Source organism: Salmo salar, chromosome ssa16 (genome assembly GCF_905237065.1).
Source record: "Salmo salar chromosome ssa16, Ssal_v3.1, whole genome shotgun sequence".
NCBI classification, from domain to species: Eukaryota; Metazoa; Chordata; class Actinopteri; order Salmoniformes; family Salmonidae; genus Salmo; species Salmo salar.
In genome coordinates, this window is record NC_059457.1 from 33,167,859 (window position 1) to 33,190,131 (window position 22,273).

The window sequence follows — 22,273 nt, forward strand, 5'->3', positions numbered from 1 at the left end:
CATGCCCCGATGAATTTAGGCTTTTCTGAGGGCAAAGGGTGCAACACAATATTGGGAAGGTGTTCTTAATGTTTTGTACACTCAGTGTATATATTTTGATAAATACTGAACGCTGTCAATTTCTATATTTTACCTCATAAATGTATCAATTTGACATCAATAAAACCATATCCTATGTGGCTGTAAATACTAAATCATTATTCTCCATCAGCCAGTGTGTTTCAATAGGACTAAGTGGAAAGAGTCACATACTATGTGCTACCATTTGGAATTATGGTGTAGTTTACAATGCACTACTGAAATACCTGTGTTATATATTACGAAAGCTGATGAATTTCAGCAAAAAGACAGGCGATACTGTATCAGTTGACAAGTCATGTAGAAATGATGATCTCGTACAATGCTGGGTTGGGCAGAAATGGCATACAACAGCGTGCTACATTTTTACAGTAGCCAACTGCTTTACAATACCCCAATTATGATGACTTGTCCTACGTATGTGCTGTATAAGGATAATGAAACTGTAAGACTGACATATTTCACAACATGCTCACATCCTGCCATTGGATATAAATAATAATAAAAAATTGTGCATATCACGTTTATTCGAATACTGTATGGAAAATGATATTTACCATCTACTATTCTTTCTAACCAGCACTTCAAAAAGAACAGTTTTGAAATGTGTATCTTGTATATTTTGCTATTAGTTTAAAATTAGGGCTAGGCGTCCCACCAGCGGGACACCTGTCATCAACTTCCGGTGAAATTGGAGGGCGCGCAAATCAAATAAATAATCATAAAAATGATGGATATTAAACATTTAGGTACATACAAGTGTCTTATATCGGTTAAAAGCTTAAAGTATTGTTCATTTAACTGCATTGTCCGATTTACAATAGGCTTTAAAGTGAAAGCATGGCATGCGATTGTTTGAGGACGGCGCCCCCACATCAAAATATTATTCAACCAGCACAGGCATCATAAAATCACAAATAGCGATTAAATATTCAAAACATTTGCTAGGGCAGTCTGGGAGTGGTCTTAGTGGGGAGGGGAAAACCAAAAATTAGCTGTTATTGGCAGAGAGGTTTTGAACACTCTTTCTTATTGGTCTATTAACTGATGTCACCAGGCACTACCAAAACAGGTAGACATGTTCAGGTGGTCTTTTCAAACATCTTTTATACTAAAATGACATTAGCATAATCTTCACAGTATTATTCCAACCACATTGTGTGGAAATATATATAAAACACAGAAAAATCATGTTTTTGACTGCACTGGGCCTTTAACGAGTGAGAACACAATCATATCAAAAGTAATATATGAACATGTATTGCAATGTGAACCATGTATTTCTAGATGAAAGACTGAATGAAAGACTGAATGATTTTGTGTGTTGTACTTCAAGTCAATTGAAAATGTGCTTAGTTTTGAAACAACTTACTTTTTGATTATCTGTTTTGAGTTTTGTACTAAGCATTGTGAAAATTTACCACATACTTATGAAACTTGCACCAAAGCGATAAAAAAAACGAACTGAAAGCAAACATTCACACTCAGCACAGTATCACATACTTATGTATAAGGAGTAGTAGGTACAGCATTAGCAGATGTGGATGTGTGTATATGTATCTGTCCATGTGTGTATTTGTAATTGACAGAGGGAGCCAAAGGTTAGCTAATTTGAATAGCTACCATGGCAGGTGTCATTCATGTGACGTTGTTCACGCGTAGGGATCACTGAACCCTGGAAGAGACTGCTACTTATCAGAGACAGCACATGTAGATTAGAGAGAGTCCCTGTGATGCACAGGAACTCAATAAAGATATTTGAAGGGACAACCATCTAGCAAAGCTGTCTAAACAGTGTTGGTAACAGCTGTGGCATTTTATTCCTCTTTCTCTCTCTCCCCCCAGTGTTATTTGATGACTGTGTGGGGAACAAGGGCATGGCGTTCGAGGTGTCCCACCCAGACTTCCAAGTTGATGAGGAGATGAACCTGGTGGCCAGACGGGACGTGATGGACAGCGGCACCGTCATGTTCATCCATGGTGTCAATGAGCATGCTGAGGACATGGCACAGGTGGACATTGTAGGAGCTCTACCCCGGTCTCCCCAAACACTCAGGGTGAGTCACTAGCTGTCCAATGGATATCTCTTACCATGAGAGATGCTGATAATTGTCACTATTCAGCATTTAGTACCAACAACATGTTGTTGAGGGTCAGAGGTCATCGTTTTTTAAATTACAACCTTGTGTCTTTTCATTGTATTCATCTACAATATGCATGTATTTAGAGTGACTTCCTCCCGCTGGGATGAGTGGACTTAATTTGGGTTTGGAGAGCTGGTGGTTGATGAAATTACTGTGATATTACCTCCATCTTATTTTTGTCATGCAAGTACTGTTTATAGAAAGGCCCACTGTGCCTACTGCTTTTTACATCTTTGTTCAAAGTAACAAATACAGGTACTTGATTTTTGTCCAAAAATCTATAAAACCAAATGAATCAACTTCACAGTATTCATATAGGCCCACTCCATTCATTACCCCCTCCTCTTACCTTCTAGCCTGTTCCAGTCCCCACCCTCCAGGCCAGCACTAGTGCTGCCAACTTGATTAAAACATTTTCCAGGGCCATCTTAGATATTCTGTTATCTCTCCTCCAATCATTGTTCTTTCCTGCTCCCTGCCCAGGTGTCCCGCTGGTGTCGTTTCTCTGACTCGTGGCCTAATGAGCAGCTCTCTCTCTTCATCTCCATGCATCACACTGCCTTCATTTGTTTTTGCCTTTCCCATCATTTATTTAGTTAGCCAGTCCACTAGTATATCTTTGGCAGGTCTGGGAGGACATAAGTGAATTAGTAATTTCCATTCTGTGTGTGAGTAGGTAGAGAAGATTTCCTCATGAGTAATGTCACCATATTGTCCTTGTGGGCGAATGTGAAGGCGCTCTGTTTTTTTAAATTGTTTTTAGTCTACCGATGCAAGTTAAAAGAAGCTCCGCTATATATAATTTCCTTGCCATAAATTAACGAGACATTACACATATTGACAAGAACAAGTGTTATATAATTGTTTTGGGTTGGATGGTTGGATGGCAATGGCCAATTGGATGACAATGGCCCAATTTGACCTTTTGAACTTTTCTTCAGAATTCTTCTGTTGCAGCAGTGTCAGACCAGCTCCGATCCCAGATCATCCATTGTCCCCTCCCTTTGTTCTGGCTCTTTGATATCTCTCTCTGCTGCTCTACCCAATGGGTGATATTAGTCATAATTGCATAGAACACATGAACCTCATGACTTAGGCAAAGAGGGAAAGTAAGAATAGAGAGACAGAGGCGAATATTAGACATAATAAGGTTATATTTGAAGAAGAGAAAGAGAAAGAGAAAAGGATTGAACACAAAAGGGGCAGAAAGACAGGCGGAGAAAAGGGGGAAAAACAGGCAGATGTGACTGCCCAGCTAACATTTCTAGGGAGAGAAAACATGTTTGTGATGTTACATGTAATGTTCCCTTGATGTTTGAGTATCCAGTTTTCTGTTTTTTAGGGCAATATTCTATGTATGTTAGCAAAAACCTCCCGAGAACCTACTTAGCATGTTCTAGACATGTTTCATGGGATGTTGCAAGAACATTCATGTGTCCAGTTTTCTGAAGGTTAGGAGAATATTCCATCGACGTTACACTAAACATACACAGAACATCGTTGCCATGTTCTCAGAATATTAGATACTAATTTTCTAGACACGTTTCATGGATGTTCAGATCTAAGGAGAAGGGGTCAGGGTTTTCTTCTCGACAGGGCCTAACTATACTGGCACAATAATCAGATTGATCTGAAACAACTGGATAGGTTTAAGCAGTAGGGTGAATGCACTTTGAAGTAAATCTCAGCTCTGTTAAAAGTACACTCAAGAAAAACTATTTTATTAAAACATTTATTTCACCTTTATTTTAGCATGGAGTCCCATTGAGATGTAGATCTATTTTGCAAGCTGGGATCCCTTTATACTGTATACAGTGCCTTCAGAAACGATTCATACCTCTTTACTTTTTCCACATTTGTTGTTTTACAGCTTGAATTTAAATTGAGATGTTGTGTGTGTCGCTGATCCACACACAATACCCCATAATGTCAAAATGTTCTACAATTTATACATTTTGTTTTAAATGAGTCAATAAGTATTCAATCCCTTTTGTTATGGATAGCCTAAATAGGTTCAGGAGTATAAACAAATCACATAATAAGTATTGTGTGTAGATGGGTGATGCATTTTTTTTAATAATACATTTTGATTTCAGGCTGTAACACAACAAAATGTTGAAAGTCAAGGGGTATGAATACTTTCTGAAGGCACTGTAAATGAGCATGCACAATGAAATCATGTATTGCAAAGTGTGTCAAATATGTAGGTTGAAAACACTGTCCAGTTGTTTAAAACAGTATGTTAAAAGTACTGTGTTTGTCCTTAACCTTGCCAACAGTCAAAGAGCTGTGAATGGATCAGTAGTTCACCAATCAGGGCCATGAATGGCTTGAACATCAGGTTACGTCCTGACAACTGATACACATGCATGTTCTTGCTACGTTCCCATTAAACGTGTCTAGAATTTTCATATCATACAGTATGTTCTGAGAACATGGAAGCCATGTTCTGTGTATGTTTCATGAGGTGTTAATGACATTTTCGGAGAACATGGTAACCACGTTCTGGGTAAGTTCTATTTGACATTAAGGGAATGGTCTCTTGGAAACAGTCCTTGAACATCACTGGAACATTCCTATGAAAACGTTAGGTAATGACCTAATGAGACTCTTAACGGAATGTTCTCTAAATTTGTGGGAACGTTTGTTGTTAGCTGGGTGGATGAGTCCTTTAATGTCATGTGGTTAAGAGTTCTCATTATTTCACAATCAATTAATCAACAAGGGGCTCTCTGCTTTGAGGAGCAGATATCCACAGAACAAAGTAACAGAACCATCAATCTCATCCCCGCATATCATACATTGGATTTCTCCATGATGCAGACTTCAAGATTCAGTCATCATAATTATTCCCCAATTGATCCACCAAACAGGGCTGACTGTCCCCGCCAAAAGCCCCAAAGTCTGGAAAAATAGTTTAGTAGGGGTTGTGTTTGGAGTTTGTTTTGGGCGAACAAACTCCACTACACCAATCGGACGAGGCTGACGTCATAGCAATTGATTTGATGTTAGGAACATAGCTATTTTAGAATGAGAGGAAACATAATTAAATTGAAAAATAGAGTTGGGTTCCACATTTTAATGTGCCATCCTGTAAACACAATCAATCTCAACCACAGCAAATAACAGTACAAAACTTATTTTCCCTTAAAACACTGTTTCCATGTCTCTGGTGCCAAGCTGTCATTACTCCAACCCCTCCAATTCTTCACTAATGCCCAGTGGAAATGTCCCTGGGTGTGTATATTGATATATCAATGGTATAGTTCAGATTTATTGGCATTTGATAATTGATAAGTGTTGTCTGAGTGGAGAATGTTTTTAATTCCTCAGTGGGGGGAACAGACGTTAATGTGGGCTACAGTGGGAGGGAGGCTGCTGATAAATGAATGCTATTACAAGGAAGCTCTGAATTCAGAGAATCATTTATTTTATTTTTATTTTATTTCACCTTTATTTAACCAGGTACCCACTTGAGAACAAGTTCACATTTTTAACTGCGACCTGGCCAAGATAAAGCAAAGCAGTGCGACAAAAACAACAACACGGAGTTACACATTGGATAAATAAACGTACAGACAATAACACAATAGAAAAACTATCTACAGTTTGTGTAAACGAAGTAAGGAAGTAAGGCAATAAATAGGCCATAGTGGCGAAGTAATTACAATTTAGCAATTAACACTGGAGTGATAGATGTGCAGATGAGGATGTGCAAGTAGAAATACTGGTGTGCAAAAAGAGCAGGAAAACAAATATGGGGATGAGGTAGGTAGTTGGTTGGATGGGCTATTTACAGATCGGTAAGCTGCTCTGACAGCCGATGCTTGAAGTTAGTGAGGGAGATAAGTCTCCAGCTTCAATGATTTTTGTAATTTGTTCCAGTCATAGGAAGCAGAGAACTGGAAGGAAAGGCGGCCAAAGGAGGTGTTGGCTTTGGGGATGACCAGTGAAATATACCTGATGGAGCGCGTGCTACGGGTGTTGCTATGGTGACCAGTGAGCTGAGATAATGCGACGCTTTACCAGGCAAAGACTTATAGATAACCTGGAGCCAGTGGATTTGGCGACGAATATGTAGCGAGGACCAGCCAACGAGAGCATACAGGTCGCAATGGTGGGTAGAATATGGGGCTTTGGTGACAAAATGGATAGCACTGTGATAGACTGCGTCCAATTTGCTGACTAGAGTGTTGGAGGCTATTTTGTAAATGACATTGCCAAAGTCACGGATCGGCAGGATAGTCAGTTTTACGAGGGTATGTTTGGCAGCATGATTTGTTTTGCGAAATAGGAAGCTGATTCTAGATATAATTTTGTATTGGAGATGCTTAATATGAGTCTGGAAGGAGAGTTTACAGTCTAACCAGACACCTAGGTATTTGTAGTTGTTCACATATTCTAAGTCAGAACTGTCCAAAGTAGTGATGCTAGGCAGGCAGGCGGGTGCGGGCAGCGATCAGTTGAAGAGCATGCATTTAGTTTTACTAGCGTTTAAGAGCAGTTGGAGGCCACGGAAGGAGTGTTGTATGGCATTGAAGCTCGTTTGGAGGTTTGTTAACACAGTGTCCAAAGAAGAACCAGATGTATACAGAATGGTGTTGTCTGCGTAGAGGTGGATCAAAGAATCACCCGCGCAAGAGCGACATCATTGATATTTACAGAGAAAAGAGACGGCCCGAGAATTGAACCCTGTGGCACCCCCATAGAGACTGCCAAAGGTCCGGACAACAGGCCCTCCGATTTGACACCCTGAACTCTATCTGAGAAGTAGTTAGTGAACCAGGCGAGGCAGTCATTAGAGAAACCAAGGCAGTTGATTCTGCCGATAAGAATACGGTGATTGACAGAATCGAAAGCCTTGGCCAGGTCGATGAAGACGGCTGCACAGTACTGTTTTGGTGGTTATGATATCCTTTAGGCTGAGGAGCACCCGTGACCAGCTCGGATACTGGATTGCATAGCGGAGAAGGTACGGTGGAATTCGAGATTGTCAGTGATCTATTTGTTCACTTGGTTTTTGAAGACTTTAGAAAGGAAGGGCAGGATGGATATAGGTCTGTAACAGTTTGGGTTTAGAGTGTCTCCCCCTTTGAAGAGGTGGATGACTGCAGCCACTTTCTAAACTTTTGGAATCTCAGATGATACGAAAGAGAGGTTGAACAGACTGGTAATAGGGGTTGCGAAAATGGCGGCGGATAATTTTAGGAAGACAGGGTCCAGATTTCCCAGCCCAGCTGATTTGTATGGATCCAGATTCTGCAGCCCTTTCAGGACATCAGCTATCTGGATGAAGGAGAAGCGGAGCGGGGGGGGGGGCTAGCTGCTGCGGGGGGTGCAGAGTTGTTGGCCGGGGTTGGGGTAGCCAGGTGGAAAGCATGGCAAGCCGCAGAGAAATTATTATTGAAATTCAAGATTATCGTGGATTTATCGGTGGGGACAGTGTTTCCTAGCCTCAGTGCAGTGGGCAGCTGAGAGGAGGTGCTCTTATTCTCCATGGACTTTACAGTGTCACAAAACTTTTTGGAATTAGTGCTGCAGGATGCAAATTTCTGTTTGAAAAATCTAGACTTTGCTTTTATAACTGACTGTGTATGTTGGTTCCTGACTTCCCTGAAAAGTTGCATATCGCGGGGACTATTCGAAGCTAGTGCAGTGTGCCATAGGATGTTTTTGTGCTCGTCAAGGGCAGTCAAGTCTGGAGTGAACTAAGGGCTATATCTGTTCTTAGTAAAAAAAAATTGTAAAGGGGCATGCTCATTTACGTTGGTGAGGAAGGCACTTTTGAAGAACAACCAGGTATCCTCTACTGACGGGATGAGGTCAATGCCCTTCCAGGATACCTGGGCCAGGTCGATTAGAAAGGCCTGCTCGCAGAAGAGTTTTAGGAAGCGTTTGACAGTGATGAGGAGTGGTCGTTTGACAGCGGACCCATAACGGACGCAGGCAATGTCGCTGAGATCCTGGTTGAAAACAGCAGAGGTGTAATTAGAGGGCAAGTTGGTCAGGATGATATCTATGAGGGTGCCCATGTTTACGGATTTGGGGTTGTACCTGGTAGGTTCCTTGATAATTTCTATGAGATTGAGGGCATCTAGCTTAGATTGTAGGATGGCCGGGGTGTTAACCTCTTGGGGCTAGGTGGGACGCTAGCGTGCCACCCGTGGTGCACTCCATCAACAGCAGGTGCATTTCAAGAGCGGCAAATTTGAATCCAAATAAATGTCAAAATTCAAATTTTTCAAAAATACAACTATGTTACACCATTTGAAAGATAAACATCTCCTTAATCTAACCACGTTTTACGATTTCAAAAAGGTTTTACGGCGAAAGCATAAATTTAGAGTATGTTAGGACAGTACATTTACAAGAGTTGTGTGTAATGTTTTGTCAAGTCAAAGACAGGGTCACCAAAACCATAAAACCAGCTAAAATGATGCACTAACCTTTTACAATCTCCATCAGATGACACTCCTAGGACATTATGTTAGACAATGCATGCATTTTTAGTTCTATCAAGTTCATATTTATATCCAAAAACAGCGTTTTACTATGGCATTGATGTTGAGGAAATCGTTTCCCTCCAATAACCGGCAGTCAAGTCAGCGTCAGAAATTAAATAATTAAAATTAGAAAACATTGGTAAAATATTATATTGTCATTTAAAGAATTATAGATTTACATCTCTTGAACGCAATCAACTTGCCAGATTTAAAAATAACCTTACTGGGAAATCACACTTTGCAATAATCTGAGCACTGCGCCCAGAAAAATACGCGTTGCGATACAGACTAGACGTCATGTTGGGGAGATCTAAAATCGAAAATACTATGTAAATAATCCATTACCTTTGATTCTCTTCATCAGATGTCACTTCCAGGTATCACAGGTCCATAACGAATGTAGTTTTGTTCAAAAAAGCTCATCATTTATGTCCAAAAATCTCCGTCTCGTTAGCACATGATGTAAGCCAGCCGGACTTCTCGTCATGAACGAGGGGAAAAAATATATTTCCGTTCGTTCAAACATGTCAAACGTTGTATAGCATAAATCATTAGGGCCTTTTTAACCAGAACATGAATAATATTCAAGGTGGACGAATGCATAGTCTTTTATAACGTATTGGAACGAGGGTACCCAACATGAAGTAGCGCGCCAGGTGTCTAATGGGACATCACCGTTCCATGGCTCTTGTTCGGTCAGATCTCCCTCCAGAAGACTCAAAACACTTTGTAAAGGCTGGTGACATCTAGTGGAAGCAATAGGAAGTGCCAAAATATTCCTAAACCCCTGTGTTTTTCAATGGGATAGGTTTAAAGTCAATACAACACATCAGGTATCCACTTCCTGTCAGAAAATGTCTCAGGGTTTTGCCTGCCAAATGAGTTCTGTTATACTCACAGACACCATTCAAACAGTTTTGGAAACTTTAGAGTGTTTTCTATCCATATATAATAAGTATATGCATATTCTAGTTACTGGGTAGGATTAGTAACCAGATTAAATCGGGTACATTTTTTTTATCCAGACGTGCAAATGCTGCCCCCTAGACCCAACAGGTTAACAGATACTGTGTTTTATCCATATATATATATATATACAAGGATCTATATATATACAAGGATGCAGTAACACCATAGTCTGAATATTGATATTGGTCATTCCTATGTTGAAGTCTTTACATGTGTTCTATCACCGTTTTATGTCCTCTGGTCTGATGAAACAAAAATAGAACTGTTTGGCCATAATGACCATCATTATGTTTGGAGGAAAAAGGGGGAGGCTTGCAAGCCAAAGAACACCATCCCAACCGTGAAGCATGGGGTGGCAGCGTCATGTTGTGGGGGTGCTTTTCTGCAGGAGGGACTGGTGCACTTCCCTAAATAGATGGCATCATGAGGAGGGGAAATTATGTGGATATATTGAAGCAATATCTCAAGATATCATTCAGGAAGTTAAAGCTTTGTCGCAAATGGGTCTTTCTAAATGGACAATGACCCCAAGCATACTTCCAAAGTTGTGGCAAAATGGCTTAAGGACAACAAAGTCAAGGTATTGGAGTGGGCATCACAAAGCCCTGACCTCAATCCCATAGAAAATGTGTGGGCAAAATGGAAAAAGCGTGTGCGAGCAAAGAGGCCTACAAACCTGACTCAGTTACACCAGCTCTGTCAGGAGGAATGGGCCAAAATTCACCCAACTTATTGTGGGAAGCTTGTGGAAGGCTACCCGAAACGTTTGACCCAAGTTAAAGAATTTAAAGGCAATGCTACCAAATACTAATTGAGTGTATGTAAACTTCTGACCCACTGGGAATGTGATGAAAGAAATAAAAATTGAAATAAATCATTCTCTCTGCTATTATTCTGACATTTCATATTCTTAAAATAAATTTGTGATCCTAACTGACCTAAGGCAGGGAATTTTTACTAGGATTAAACGTCAGGAATTGTGAGTTTAAATGAGTTTAAATGTAATGAGTTTACATTTAAACTGAGTTTAAATGTATTTGGCTAAGGTGTATGTAAACTTCCGACTTCAATTGTATGTAAATGTGATATTTTTGTTATTTATTTTTTATAAATTTGCTAAAATTTGTTAAAACCTGTTTTGCTTTGTCATTATGGGCTGTGTGTAGATTGATGAGGAACAAAAACTATTTAGTACATTTTAAATAAGGCTGTAACGTAACAAAATGTGGAAAAGTCAAGGGGTCTGGATACTTTCCGAATGCACTGTACATACACTTACACACACATCGATCCTGGTCTTTCCACTGCCCTAAATTTTGACACATCTTGGTCCTCACTAAGATTCCGTAGTGAGAATTCAGACACTGAGAGAGAGAGAGCAAAGTCAGGGGTGATGGTGTGGCAGTAATTTATAAACATTAAAGATTCATGACTAACTTCTCGGGAGGTGTCACAGAGCCAGTGTCACAGAGCTGAGCACAGCTGAGCACAGCTTATTCATCACCTGCACAGTGAGGAAGGAGAGGGAGGGACACGTTATGTTTAGACTCCCAGCATTCAGTGCGAGCTTCACGTTTCTCTGTCCTTAATAGTGTATCTTGGTACAGATGTAGGATCTTAATTTGAGCAAGTTTGCTACAGCAGTAAAATAATCCTGCAGCAACAGGAAATACCAATTATTATGTGGATTACAAATCATGGATATTTTTTTGTAGGGGTTGATACATTTTACGTTAGGGCAAATTAAGTCTGGCATTTTAAAGTGGAAATTATACATTTTATAAGCCTTTTTAAACCTTGAATACACTACAAGTTTGCATTTCCTGGTGTGCAGGAAAATTCTCATCAACAAAAGATTGATCACATTAAGATCCTACATGTGTATGTGTATCAAACTGAGTGTGTTCAACAATATCCCCAAGGTCATAGCCCGTATGCAGATCATTGATGGGTATAAAATCCCTCCACTGCTCTCACCATCTCTCAGCCCAGAAAAGGGAGAGTGACAGTATGTTCCATCTTCAGTGTAATACCTGTCATCACTCTCGGCTGTTTTCCATTGAGATGCTAAAAATAAAGGTATCTTACTGTATCATAGCAATCAAGCAGCCAAGAGTAGTGCATCATGGGATTGATGCGGTCGTACAAAAACAACTAACTTAAGTGAGGTTTTACAGGGCCACCCAAAGGCCAGGGGTTATCTTTGAAACCAATCACAGAGGACAACCCACCTCTGAACTTGCTCTTTAAACCCATAATAGTCAATTTAATCTGGAGCAATTATGTGTCGGTCTGGTTAACTGCTTCAGGGATGTTCTCTTGACATTTGAGAATCAATCGGTGCCTGGAAAACACTGTCCATTACAGTAACAGTATGTACTTTATGTACCTTGTTCTGGTCGGGTTGGGTTTTTGATGGCTTTCATGTTTCATCCAACCTCTGAAGGTTGTCTGGAAAAGGAAAGGAAAGTGACTTGGATTGAGTTGCCTGTATAGCAGTCAGTGTGCCCTCTTAGTCTCAGTGTCAACATACAGCGTTGTAAACAAATGCCTCCATCCCCCAACCTCCTTACCTTGTCCCGCTCTGTCATTCTGACAGGGGCGAGCACTGCCAGCTTGCAGCACAGCACAACATTGTGTAAAAGACTGCCAATGTATCTGTGTGATGTGCCATAAAAGAGGAAGGACAAAGGAGAGACTTCAGTTTCTAATGCAAATTTAATCTCAACCCCAGAGATGTTTTTTATATTGTCATGTTATTCCTTGGACAATGGCTTGTCACCGTTTCTTTCGGTTTTTAGCAGGACTGTCGCCTTGGTGCCGGCTGTTGTTTCTTGAAGCATCGTAGGCATAGGCACCACATGCCAGGGCAGCAGGGGATCAGGAGGACCTGTACCGAGTGGGCACAGGGCTGTCACGAGAGAGAGAGAAAGAGAGAATATATAAAATATAGAGAGCGAGGCGGCTGCTTTTCAGCCAGTCAGCCAACACTCTGACATTTTCCTCTCCTGCCCTGACCCTGTTATTCCTCTCTGTGGATTAGTGTTGTAATGAGAGCAGGGCCTGTTAGAATCTCGGTAGCAGTGTTGTAGTCTTGACACAGACACACGACTGTGTCCTCAAAATTATGTAACCGATGTGAAATGGCTAGCTCGATAGCGGGGTGCGCGCTAATAGCGTTTCAATCGGTGATGGGTCCTAGGTGTAGCTGGTGTAGAGAGTCAGACGCAGGACTGTAGATATGAGTAATCAAAGTACTTTTACTCAAAATGTAAAATATACAAAGTAACAAAGACACGCACACCATGACAGACTGAAAATACAACAAACAATCACTCACAAAAAACCATAGGGGAACAGAGGGTTAAATAATGAACCAGTAATTGCAGGATTGAAATCAGGTGTGTAAAACAAAGACAAAACAAATGGAAAATGAAAAGTGGATCGGCGGTGGCTAGAAGGCCGGTGACGTTGAACTCGTGACAGTACCCCCCCCCCTTGACGCGCGGCTCCAGCAGCGCGCCGACACCGACCTCGGGGACGACCCGGAGGACGAGGTGCAGGGCGATCCGGATGGAGACTGTGGAAATCCCGCAGCAAAGAAGGGTCCAGGACGTCCTCCACTGGCACCCAGCATCTCTCCTCCGGACCATACCCCTCCCAATCCACAAGGTACTGAAGGCCCCTCGCCCGACGCCTCGAGTCAAGGATAGCTCGAACATCATACGCCAGAGGGGGCGGAGGAACCTCCTGCACCTCAGCTTCCTGGAGTGGACCAGCCACCACCGGCCTGAGGAGAGACACATGAAACGAGGGATTAATATGATAATCTGGGGGAAGCTGTAACCTGTAGCATACCTCGTTCAGTCTCCTCGGGATCTTAAATGGCCCCACAAACCGTGGACCCAGCTTCCGGCAGGGCAGGCAGAGGGGCAGGTTTCGAGTCAAGAGCGGTGGTGGGGCTTCGCTGCGGTGGCGGCCAGCGGCCTCTTTTTGCTGCCTCACGGCCCATTGTAGGTGCACATGGGCGGCGTCCCAGGTCTCCTCTGAGCACTTGAACCATTCGTCCACTGCAGGAGCTTCGATCTGGATCTGATGCCACGGTGCCAGAACCGGCTGATACCCCAGTATGCACTGGGAAGGAGAGAGGTTAGTGGAGGAGTGGCGGAGTGAGTCTTGGGCCATCTCTGCCCAGAGGATGAACTCCGCCCACTCCCCCGGCCGGTCCTGGTGATATGACTGCAGAAACCTACCCACATCCTGGTTTACTCTCTCCACCTGCCCGTTACTCTCGGGGTGAAAACCTGAGGTGAGGCTGACCGAGACCCCCAGATGTTCCATGAATGTTCTCCAGACCCTGGAGATGAACTGGTGACCTCGATCAGAAACTATGTCCTCAGGCACCCCGTAGTGCCGGAAGACATGAGTGAACAGGGCCTCCACAGTCTGTAGGGCCGTAGGGAGACCGGGCAAAGGGAGGAGACGGCAGCATTCAGAAAACCGATCCACAACGACCAGGATCGCGGTGTTGCCCTGTGAGGAAGTAAGATCCGTCAGGAAGTCCACCGACAGGTGCGACCACGGCCGTTGTGGAACGGGTAGGGGTTGTATTTTTTCTCTGGGCAGGTGCCTGGGAGCCTTGCACTGGGCGCACACCAAGCAGGAGGAAACATAAACCCTCATGTCCTTGGCCAAGGTGGGCCACCAGTACTTCCCACTAAGGCAACGCACCGTCCGACCGATGCCAGGATGACCAGAGGAGGGTGACGTATGGGCCCAATAGATCAAACGGTCATGGACCGCAAACGTAACATACAGGTGCCCAGCTGGACACTGGGGGGGAGTGGGCTCTGTGCGTATCGCCCACTCGCTGTCCTCGTCCAGCTCCCACACCACCGGTGCCACAAGGCAAGAGGCCGGAAGTATGGGAGTTTGATCCATGGACCGCGCCTCTGTGTCATACATCCGGGACAGTGAGTCTGCCTTAGCGTTCTGGGAACCTGGTCTGTAGGATAGAGTGAAAACAAAACGGGTAAAGAACATAGCCCACCTTGCCTGGCGAGGGTTCAGTCTCCTTGCCGCCCGGATGTACTCCAGATTGCGGTGGTCAGTCCAGATGAGAAAAGGGTGTTTAGCCCCCTCAAGCCAATGTCTCCTCGCCTTCAGAGCTTTGACAACAGCCAACAGCTCCCGGTCCCCCACATCATAGTTTCGCTCTGCCAGGCTGAGCGTCTTCGAAAAGAAAGCACAGGGGTGCTTTGTTGGCGTGCCCGAGCGCTGAGAGAGCACGGCTCCTATCCCAGCCTCGGATGCGTCCACCTCCACTATGAACGCCAAAGAGGGATCCGGATGAGCCAGTACGGGGGCCGAGGTAAACAGAGCCTTCAGGTGACCAAAAGCTATGTCCGCCTCAGCCGACCACTGCAGCCGCACCGGTCCCCCCTTCAGCAGTGAGGTAATGGGAGCTGCTACCTGACCAAAACGCCGGATAAACCTCCGGTAGTAGTTGGCAAACCGTAGAAACCGCTGCACTTCCTTTTCCGTGGTGGGAGTCGGCCAATGACGCACGGCTGAAATTCGGTCACTCTCCATCTCCACCCCTGATGTGGAAATGCGGTACCCTAGGAAGGAGACGGACTGTTGGAAGAACAGACATTTCTCAGCCTTGACGTACAGGTCATGCTCCAACAGTCAACCAAGCACCCTGCACACCAGGGACACATGCTCGGCGCGTGTAGTGGAGTGTATCAGAATGTCGTCGATATACACCACTACACCCTGCCCGTGCAGGTCCCGGAAAATCTCGTCAACAAAGGCCTGGAAGACTGATGGAGCATTCATCAACCCGTACGGCATGACGAGGTACTCATAGTGCCCTGAGGTGGTACTAAATGCCGTCTTCCACTCGTCCCCCTCCCGGATACGCACCAGGTTGTAAGCACTCCTGAGATCCAATTTTGTGAAGAAGTGCGCCCCGTGCATTGACTCGATCACACTGGCGATGAGAGGCAGCGGGTAGCTATACCTCACAGTGATCTGATTGATCCCTCGATAGTCAATACACGGGCGCATCCTTCTTCACAAAAAAAAAACTTGAGGCAGGTGAAGTGGAGGGCCGAATGTATCCCTGCCCCATGGATTCGGAGACATATGTTTCCACAGCCGCCGTCTCCTCCTGTGACAGAGGATACACGTGACTTCTGGGAAGTGCTGCGTCTACCGGGAGATTTACCGCACAATCCCCCAATCGATGGGGTGGTAATTTAGTCGCCCTCTTCTTACAGAAGGCGAGTGCCAAATCTGCATATTCTGAGGGGATGCGCACGGTGAAGACCTGGTCTGGACTTTCCACCCATTTGAGCAGTCGGCTGTGAATGCCCTCACCCGCTAGTACACTTATGCTGACTGTGATTTGGGTTCTGACGCTCCACAGGATGTCCGGTAAGAACAATGCTGACGCTTCTCCTTTCGGGATATGTATTTCGTTTTCCTCTTCATCAACACACATTAAGCACACACACACTTTTGGTCATGTATATTGATTCTTGACTGGGAGTGAATATTGTGTGGCAGACAAGGGGGTTTGGTCAAGACATTTACACAGATCAGACATGGACAGAGTTGGATTAGCTCAATTTAAAGGGTGTTTATTTAACCTCTCTAGGGTAGGTGGCACCAAATCGTCAAACCTACGTAACAGCCAGTGGAATCCTGTGGCGCGTTATTCAAATACCTTAGAAATGCTATTACTTCAATTTCTCAAACATATGACTATTTTACACCATTTTAAAGATAAGACTCTCGTTAATCTAACCACACTGTCCGATTTCAAAAAGGCTTTACAACGAAAGCAAAACATTACATTATGTCAGCAGAGTACCCAGCCAGAAATAATCACACACCCATTTTTCAAGCTAGCATATAATGTCACGTAAACCCAAACCACAGCTAAATGTAGCACTAACCTTTGATGATCTTCATCAGATGACAACCCTAGGACATTATGTTATACAATACATGCATGTTTTGTTCAATCAAGTTCATATTTATATCAAAAAACAGCTTTTTACATTAGCATGTGACTAGCATGTGACTAGCATTCCCACCGAACACTGCCGGTGAATTTACTAAATTACTCACGATAAACGTTCACAAAAAGCATAACAATTATTTTAAGAATTATAGATACAGAACTCCTCTATGCACTCGATATGTCCGATTTTAAAATAGCTTTTCGGTGAAAGCACATTTTGCAATATTCTCAGTAGATAGCCCGGCATCACAGGGCTAGCTATTTAGACACCCAGCAAGTTTAGTACTCACCAAAGTCAGATTTACTATAAGAAAAATGTTATTACCTTTGCTGTCTTCGTCAGAATGCACTCCCAGGACTTCTACTTCAATAACAAATGTTGGTTTGGTCCCAAATAATCCATCCTTATATCCAAATAGCGTGCGTTCAGGACACTATCCGAAAGGGTAAATAAGGGTGACGAGCATGGCGCAATTCGTGACAAAAAAATTCTAAATATTCCATTACCGTACTTCGAAGCATGTCAACCGCTGTTTAAAATCAATTTTTATGCAATTTTTCTCATAAAAAAGCGATAATATTCCGACCGGGAATCTGCGTTTAGGTAAACAGATGAAAGAAAATAAAGCACGGGATCGATTCGGGCACGCGCCTAAGCCCATAGTACTCTGATCGGCCACTTGCCAAAAGCGATAATGTGTTTCAGCCAGAGGCTGCCTCGATAACGTTCAGCTTTTTCCCGGGCTCTGAGAGCCTATGGGAGCCGTAGGAAGTGTCACGTTATATCAAAGATCCTCAGTCTTCAATAAAAAGAGCCAAGATGAAACACAACTTGTCAGACAGGCCACTTCCTGCATGGAATCTTCTGAGGTTTTGGCCTGCCATATGAGTTCTGTTATACTCACAGACACCATTCAAACAGTTTTAGAAACTTTAGGGTGTTTTCTATCCAAAGCCAATAATTATATGCATATTCTAGTTACTGGGCAGGAGTAGTAACCAGATTAAATCGGGTACGTTTTTTATCCGGCCGTGTCAATACTGCCCCCTAGCCCAAACAGGTTAAACAACAAACAAAAATAAAATAATCTCCTCCAGGATACCGTCTTCAGGGCTCCGGGGTGTTGCTGTATCCTGGGTGAACCAAACTGAGTTCCCTCCATTATCCCTGGAACTGAGCACGACCATACAGGGGTAATCTCTCTTCCCCCAGTCCCCTCTCCCGTGTGCTGCCCTTCTTGCAGCTTTATGGCACTCATCCAGCTGGTAAGCAATCAGCCCCTTGATTACTCACCAAGCACAATCAGCCCCAATTAGTCCTGGCAGGAGAGCCCGTCGAGACCTGGCACATCCAGCAGAGGGACCCATCGCCTCGTGATGTAGACTCCGTCTGTCACCAGGCCTCGATGATTCTCCCCCTGGTGGATGACCTGCTGTACGCCACACTTGGTGGTATACTACTTGTGTTAATCCAAATTAATTGTAGTTCTATAAGGCAAAACATGCACAACACATCAGTAAAGTGTCATAATTACACAATAAAAATAATGCTATATAAACATGAATGAATAAGCATAATATTACACTATTTAAATACAGCTATAAACAGAGCAGCATAAACATTAACCTAAAGATGAACCTCTTGTAGGAGAGAGAGAAACCAATTACTAAGACTGACAAGATAAAGATTTATGGCACCCTCTGGCCGATATTAGCATCCACTAAAAGGCCTCTAACCTAAAGGGCATAGGCTCTGCAGGACACAGGCGTCACAGAACATGTGTATGTCCCTAAGGGAAGCCGGGAATTCCATCTCTGGGCTTGTGTGGCACCTTGGAAGGGCTATCTAGTGCAGGTCTGGAAGTTATCTCTCCGACTCTTTCCAGGAGAGGAGTAGGTTCTTGGGCAACTGGGTGTCGTCCCAGTCGCAATTATTTTCCCATAGACGCTGAACCAGCATTTTGGCCTTGGTGGTATAGGGTGATGTACCCCAGCAGGTCATATTGCTATCCAGGACCTTGTAAATGGTGTGCATGGTAACTTTTGGACTTGTACGACTGGCAGGACTTGTACAACAGGGTGTCGGACTGACAGTGCAAGCTTACACCAGGGAACGTTCGCTTGCCCCTGTGCAATCTAGAGTTTGGCGCTGATCGACCTGGCTTCAGAAGGGAGATTACTGGTCACCGACGGGACAATGCTTGTCCATTGTCGCAGGTTGAAGCCTCCCTTGGCTAGTAGCTTACGAAGATTGTCCACAAGGGCCTTGGCATCTTCCTTGTCAGTCAGGCTTTGCAAACAGTTGTCCATCTAGAAGGACTTCTCTATCGACTCTCTTGTCTTCTCCAGACCAACCTCACCATTGGTGGAACATCCCACGAATGTCACTGCTGATGGCAACAGAGTGATCTCTAAATCTGAGGAGCACTGCAAGTAGAGAGGGGCCCAGCATGGGTCCTGGGAGCAGGAGCTTGTTTATGTGGTCCCCATTGTACTGGAACGAGCAGTTGAATACCACAAAATTCTTAACGTTATGCTGTGGTGTGGGATGTACCAGCTAATGGCAGTGTCCTCTTCAGCACCTGGCGCTAGCTTGACTGTGTAGCTGGCCTGCTTCAACTTCTGAATCTTCGCTTTGAATGCTACTTTGAATGCTTGCTCTGGTGACTTCGCCAGCCTCTTCTCTGGGATGTGAGCAGTGGGAGCACAGCTTCCTTAAGGGCTTGCAGCTGGGGCATGTTCTTGATGCAAAAGAGGGGAGTCGCGTAACATTGGACTCCATCCAGCAGGTCTATTGCCTCCTGATCCTGGTGAGATCTGGTGCTGATATTCTTTCTGTGCCATGGCAGTACATCCATCTGCCACAACTTCTGAACCTGACTGAACAGGTCAGCAGATTGGAAAAGCTTAGAGGTGAGATAGCATTGCTGGTCTGAGAGGCTGTATTTCAGTCCCTGCACAGTGCTTTTCAGCCCAGGAGGGTCTTTTAACTTGTTATGGATAGGGGGCAGTATTTTCACGGCCGGATAAAAAACGTACCCGATTTAATCTGGTTATTACTCCTGCCCAGAAACTAGAATATGCATATAATTAGTAGCTTTGGATAGAAAACACTCCAAAGTTTCTAAAACTGTTTGAATGGTGTCTGTGAGTATAACAAAACTGAAATGGCAGGCCAAAACCTGAGACGATTCTGTACAGGAAGTACCCTGTCTGACCATTTCTTGGCCTTCTTTGTCATCTCTATCCAAAACAAAGTATCTCTGCTGTAACGTGACACGTTCTAAGGCTCCCATAGGCTCTCAGAAGGCGCCAGAACGTTGAATGATGACTCTGCTGTCCCAGGCTGAAAAACAGTAGCGCATTTGGATAGTGGTCGATCTGAGAACAATGAGACGGGCACGCGCGTGCACGAGACGACTCCATTTTCAACTTTGAGTCTTTGAACGAAAACAGGGTTTCCCGGTCGGAAAAATCACATAAAAAATTATTTTAAACAGCGTTTGACATGCTTCGAAGTACGGTAATGGAATATTTTGATTTTTTTTGTCACGATACGCGCCGGGAGCGTCACCCTTCGTTACCCTTTGGATAGTGTCTTGAACGCACTAACAAAATGCCGCTATTTGGATATAACTATGGATTATTTGGAACCAAACCAACATTTGTTGTTGAATTAGAAGTCCTGGGAGTGCATTCTGATGAAGAACAGCAAAGGTAATCCAATTTTTCTTATCGTAAATCTGAGTTTGGTGAGTACCAAACTTGGTGGGTGTCAAATTAGCTAGCCCGTGATGGTGAGCTATCTACTCAGAATATTGCAAAATGTGCTTTCACCGAAAAGCTATTTTAAAATCGGACACCGCGATTGCATAAAGGAGTTCTGTATCTATAATTCTTAAAATAATTGTTATGTTTTTTGTGAACGTTTATCGTGAGTAATTTAGTAAATTCACCGGAAGTGTTCGGTGGGAATGCTAGTTCTGAACGTCACATGCTAATGTAAACAGCTGGTTTTTGATATAAATAAGTACTTGATTGAACAAAACATGCATGTATTGTATAACATAATGTCCTAGGAGTGTCATCTGATGAAGATCATCAAAGGTTAGTGCTGCATTTAGCTGTGGTTTTGGTTTTTGTTACATTATATGCTAGCTTGAAAAATGGGTGTGTGATTATTTCTGGCTGGGTACTCTGCTGACATAATCTAATGTTTTGCTTTCGTTGTAAAGCCTTTTTGAAATTGGACAGTGTGGTTAGATGAAGGAGAATCTTGTCTTTAAAATGGTGTAAAATAGTCATATGTTTGAAAAATGGAAGTTTTCGGATTTTCGAGGAGTTTGTATTTCGCGCCACGCCCTATCATTGGATATTGGAGTGGTGTTCCGCTAGCGGAACGTCTAGATGTAAGAGGTTTTAATGCCAGCTGGGCCTCCTGGTGGGCCAAGCCGGACTGGTTCCACCGGTGTGATCAGGTGGGGGTGAATTCCAGGTGACTACCTTATGAAGCTGGTTGAGAGATTGCAAAGAGTGTGTAAAAACTATAATCAAGGCAAAGGGTGGCTACTTTGAAGAATCTAAAATATATTTTGATTTGTTTAACCTCTCTGGGGTATGTGAGACGCTTGCATCAGTGAAATAGCAGGGCCAGTGAAATAGCAGGGCGGCAAATTCAAAACAACAAAAATCTCATAATTCAAATTTCTCAAACATACAACTTATATCCCATTTTAAAGATACACTTCTCGTTAATCCAACCACACTGTCCGATTTCAAAAAGGCTTTATGGCGAAAGCATAACATTAGATTATGTTAGGACAGCACCTAGACAAGAAAACCACACAGCGATTTTCCAAGCAAGGAGAGGCGTCACAAAAACAGAAATACAGCTAAAATGAATCACTAACCTTTGATGATCTTCATCAGATGACACTCCCAGGACTCAATGTTACACAATACATGTATGTTTTGTTTGATAAAGTTCATATTTATATCAAAAACCCCATTTTACATTGGCGCGTGATGTTCAGAAAATGTTTTGTCTACAAAACTGCCGGTGAATGAGCACATCAATTTACACAAATACTCATCATAAACATTGATTGAATTTACAACAGTTATTGAAAGAATTATAGATACACTTCTCCTTAATGCAACCGCTGTGTCAGATTTGAAAATAGCTTTATGGCGAAAGCACATTGTTCAATATTCTGAGTACAGAGCTCAGCCATCAAAGCAAGCTATACAGTTGCACGCCAAGTTCTGAAGTCAGAAAAACTCAGAAATAGTATTATAAATCTTCACTTACCTTTGTTGATCTTCATCGGAATGCACTCCCAGGACTCCCACTTCCACAAGAAATGTTTGTTTTGTTCGATAAACTCCATATTTATGTCCAAATACCTCCGTTTTGTTCGCGCGTTCAGATCACTATTCCAAAGGCACAATGCGCGAGCGCAAAACCCTAGACGAAAAGTCAAAATGTTCCATTACCGTTCGTAGAAACATGTCAAACGATGTTTACAATCAATCCTTAGTGTCTT

General features: G+C 43.3%; 1 protein-coding gene across 2 annotated transcripts in view; it reads left to right on the forward strand.

Moving 5' to 3' along the window:
* The window catches only part of LOC106573702 (cadherin-13-like), a 706,604-nt gene that overhangs the window by 225,375 nt on the left and 458,956 nt on the right, over positions 1-22,273 (forward strand). For both annotated transcript variants that reach the window (XM_014148993.2, XM_014148994.2), the window contains exon 3: positions 1,924-2,135. In XM_014148993.2, the coding sequence (XP_014004468.1) occupies positions 1,924-2,135 (212 nt within the window). The remainder of the gene's footprint in view (positions 1-1,923; positions 2,136-22,273) is intronic.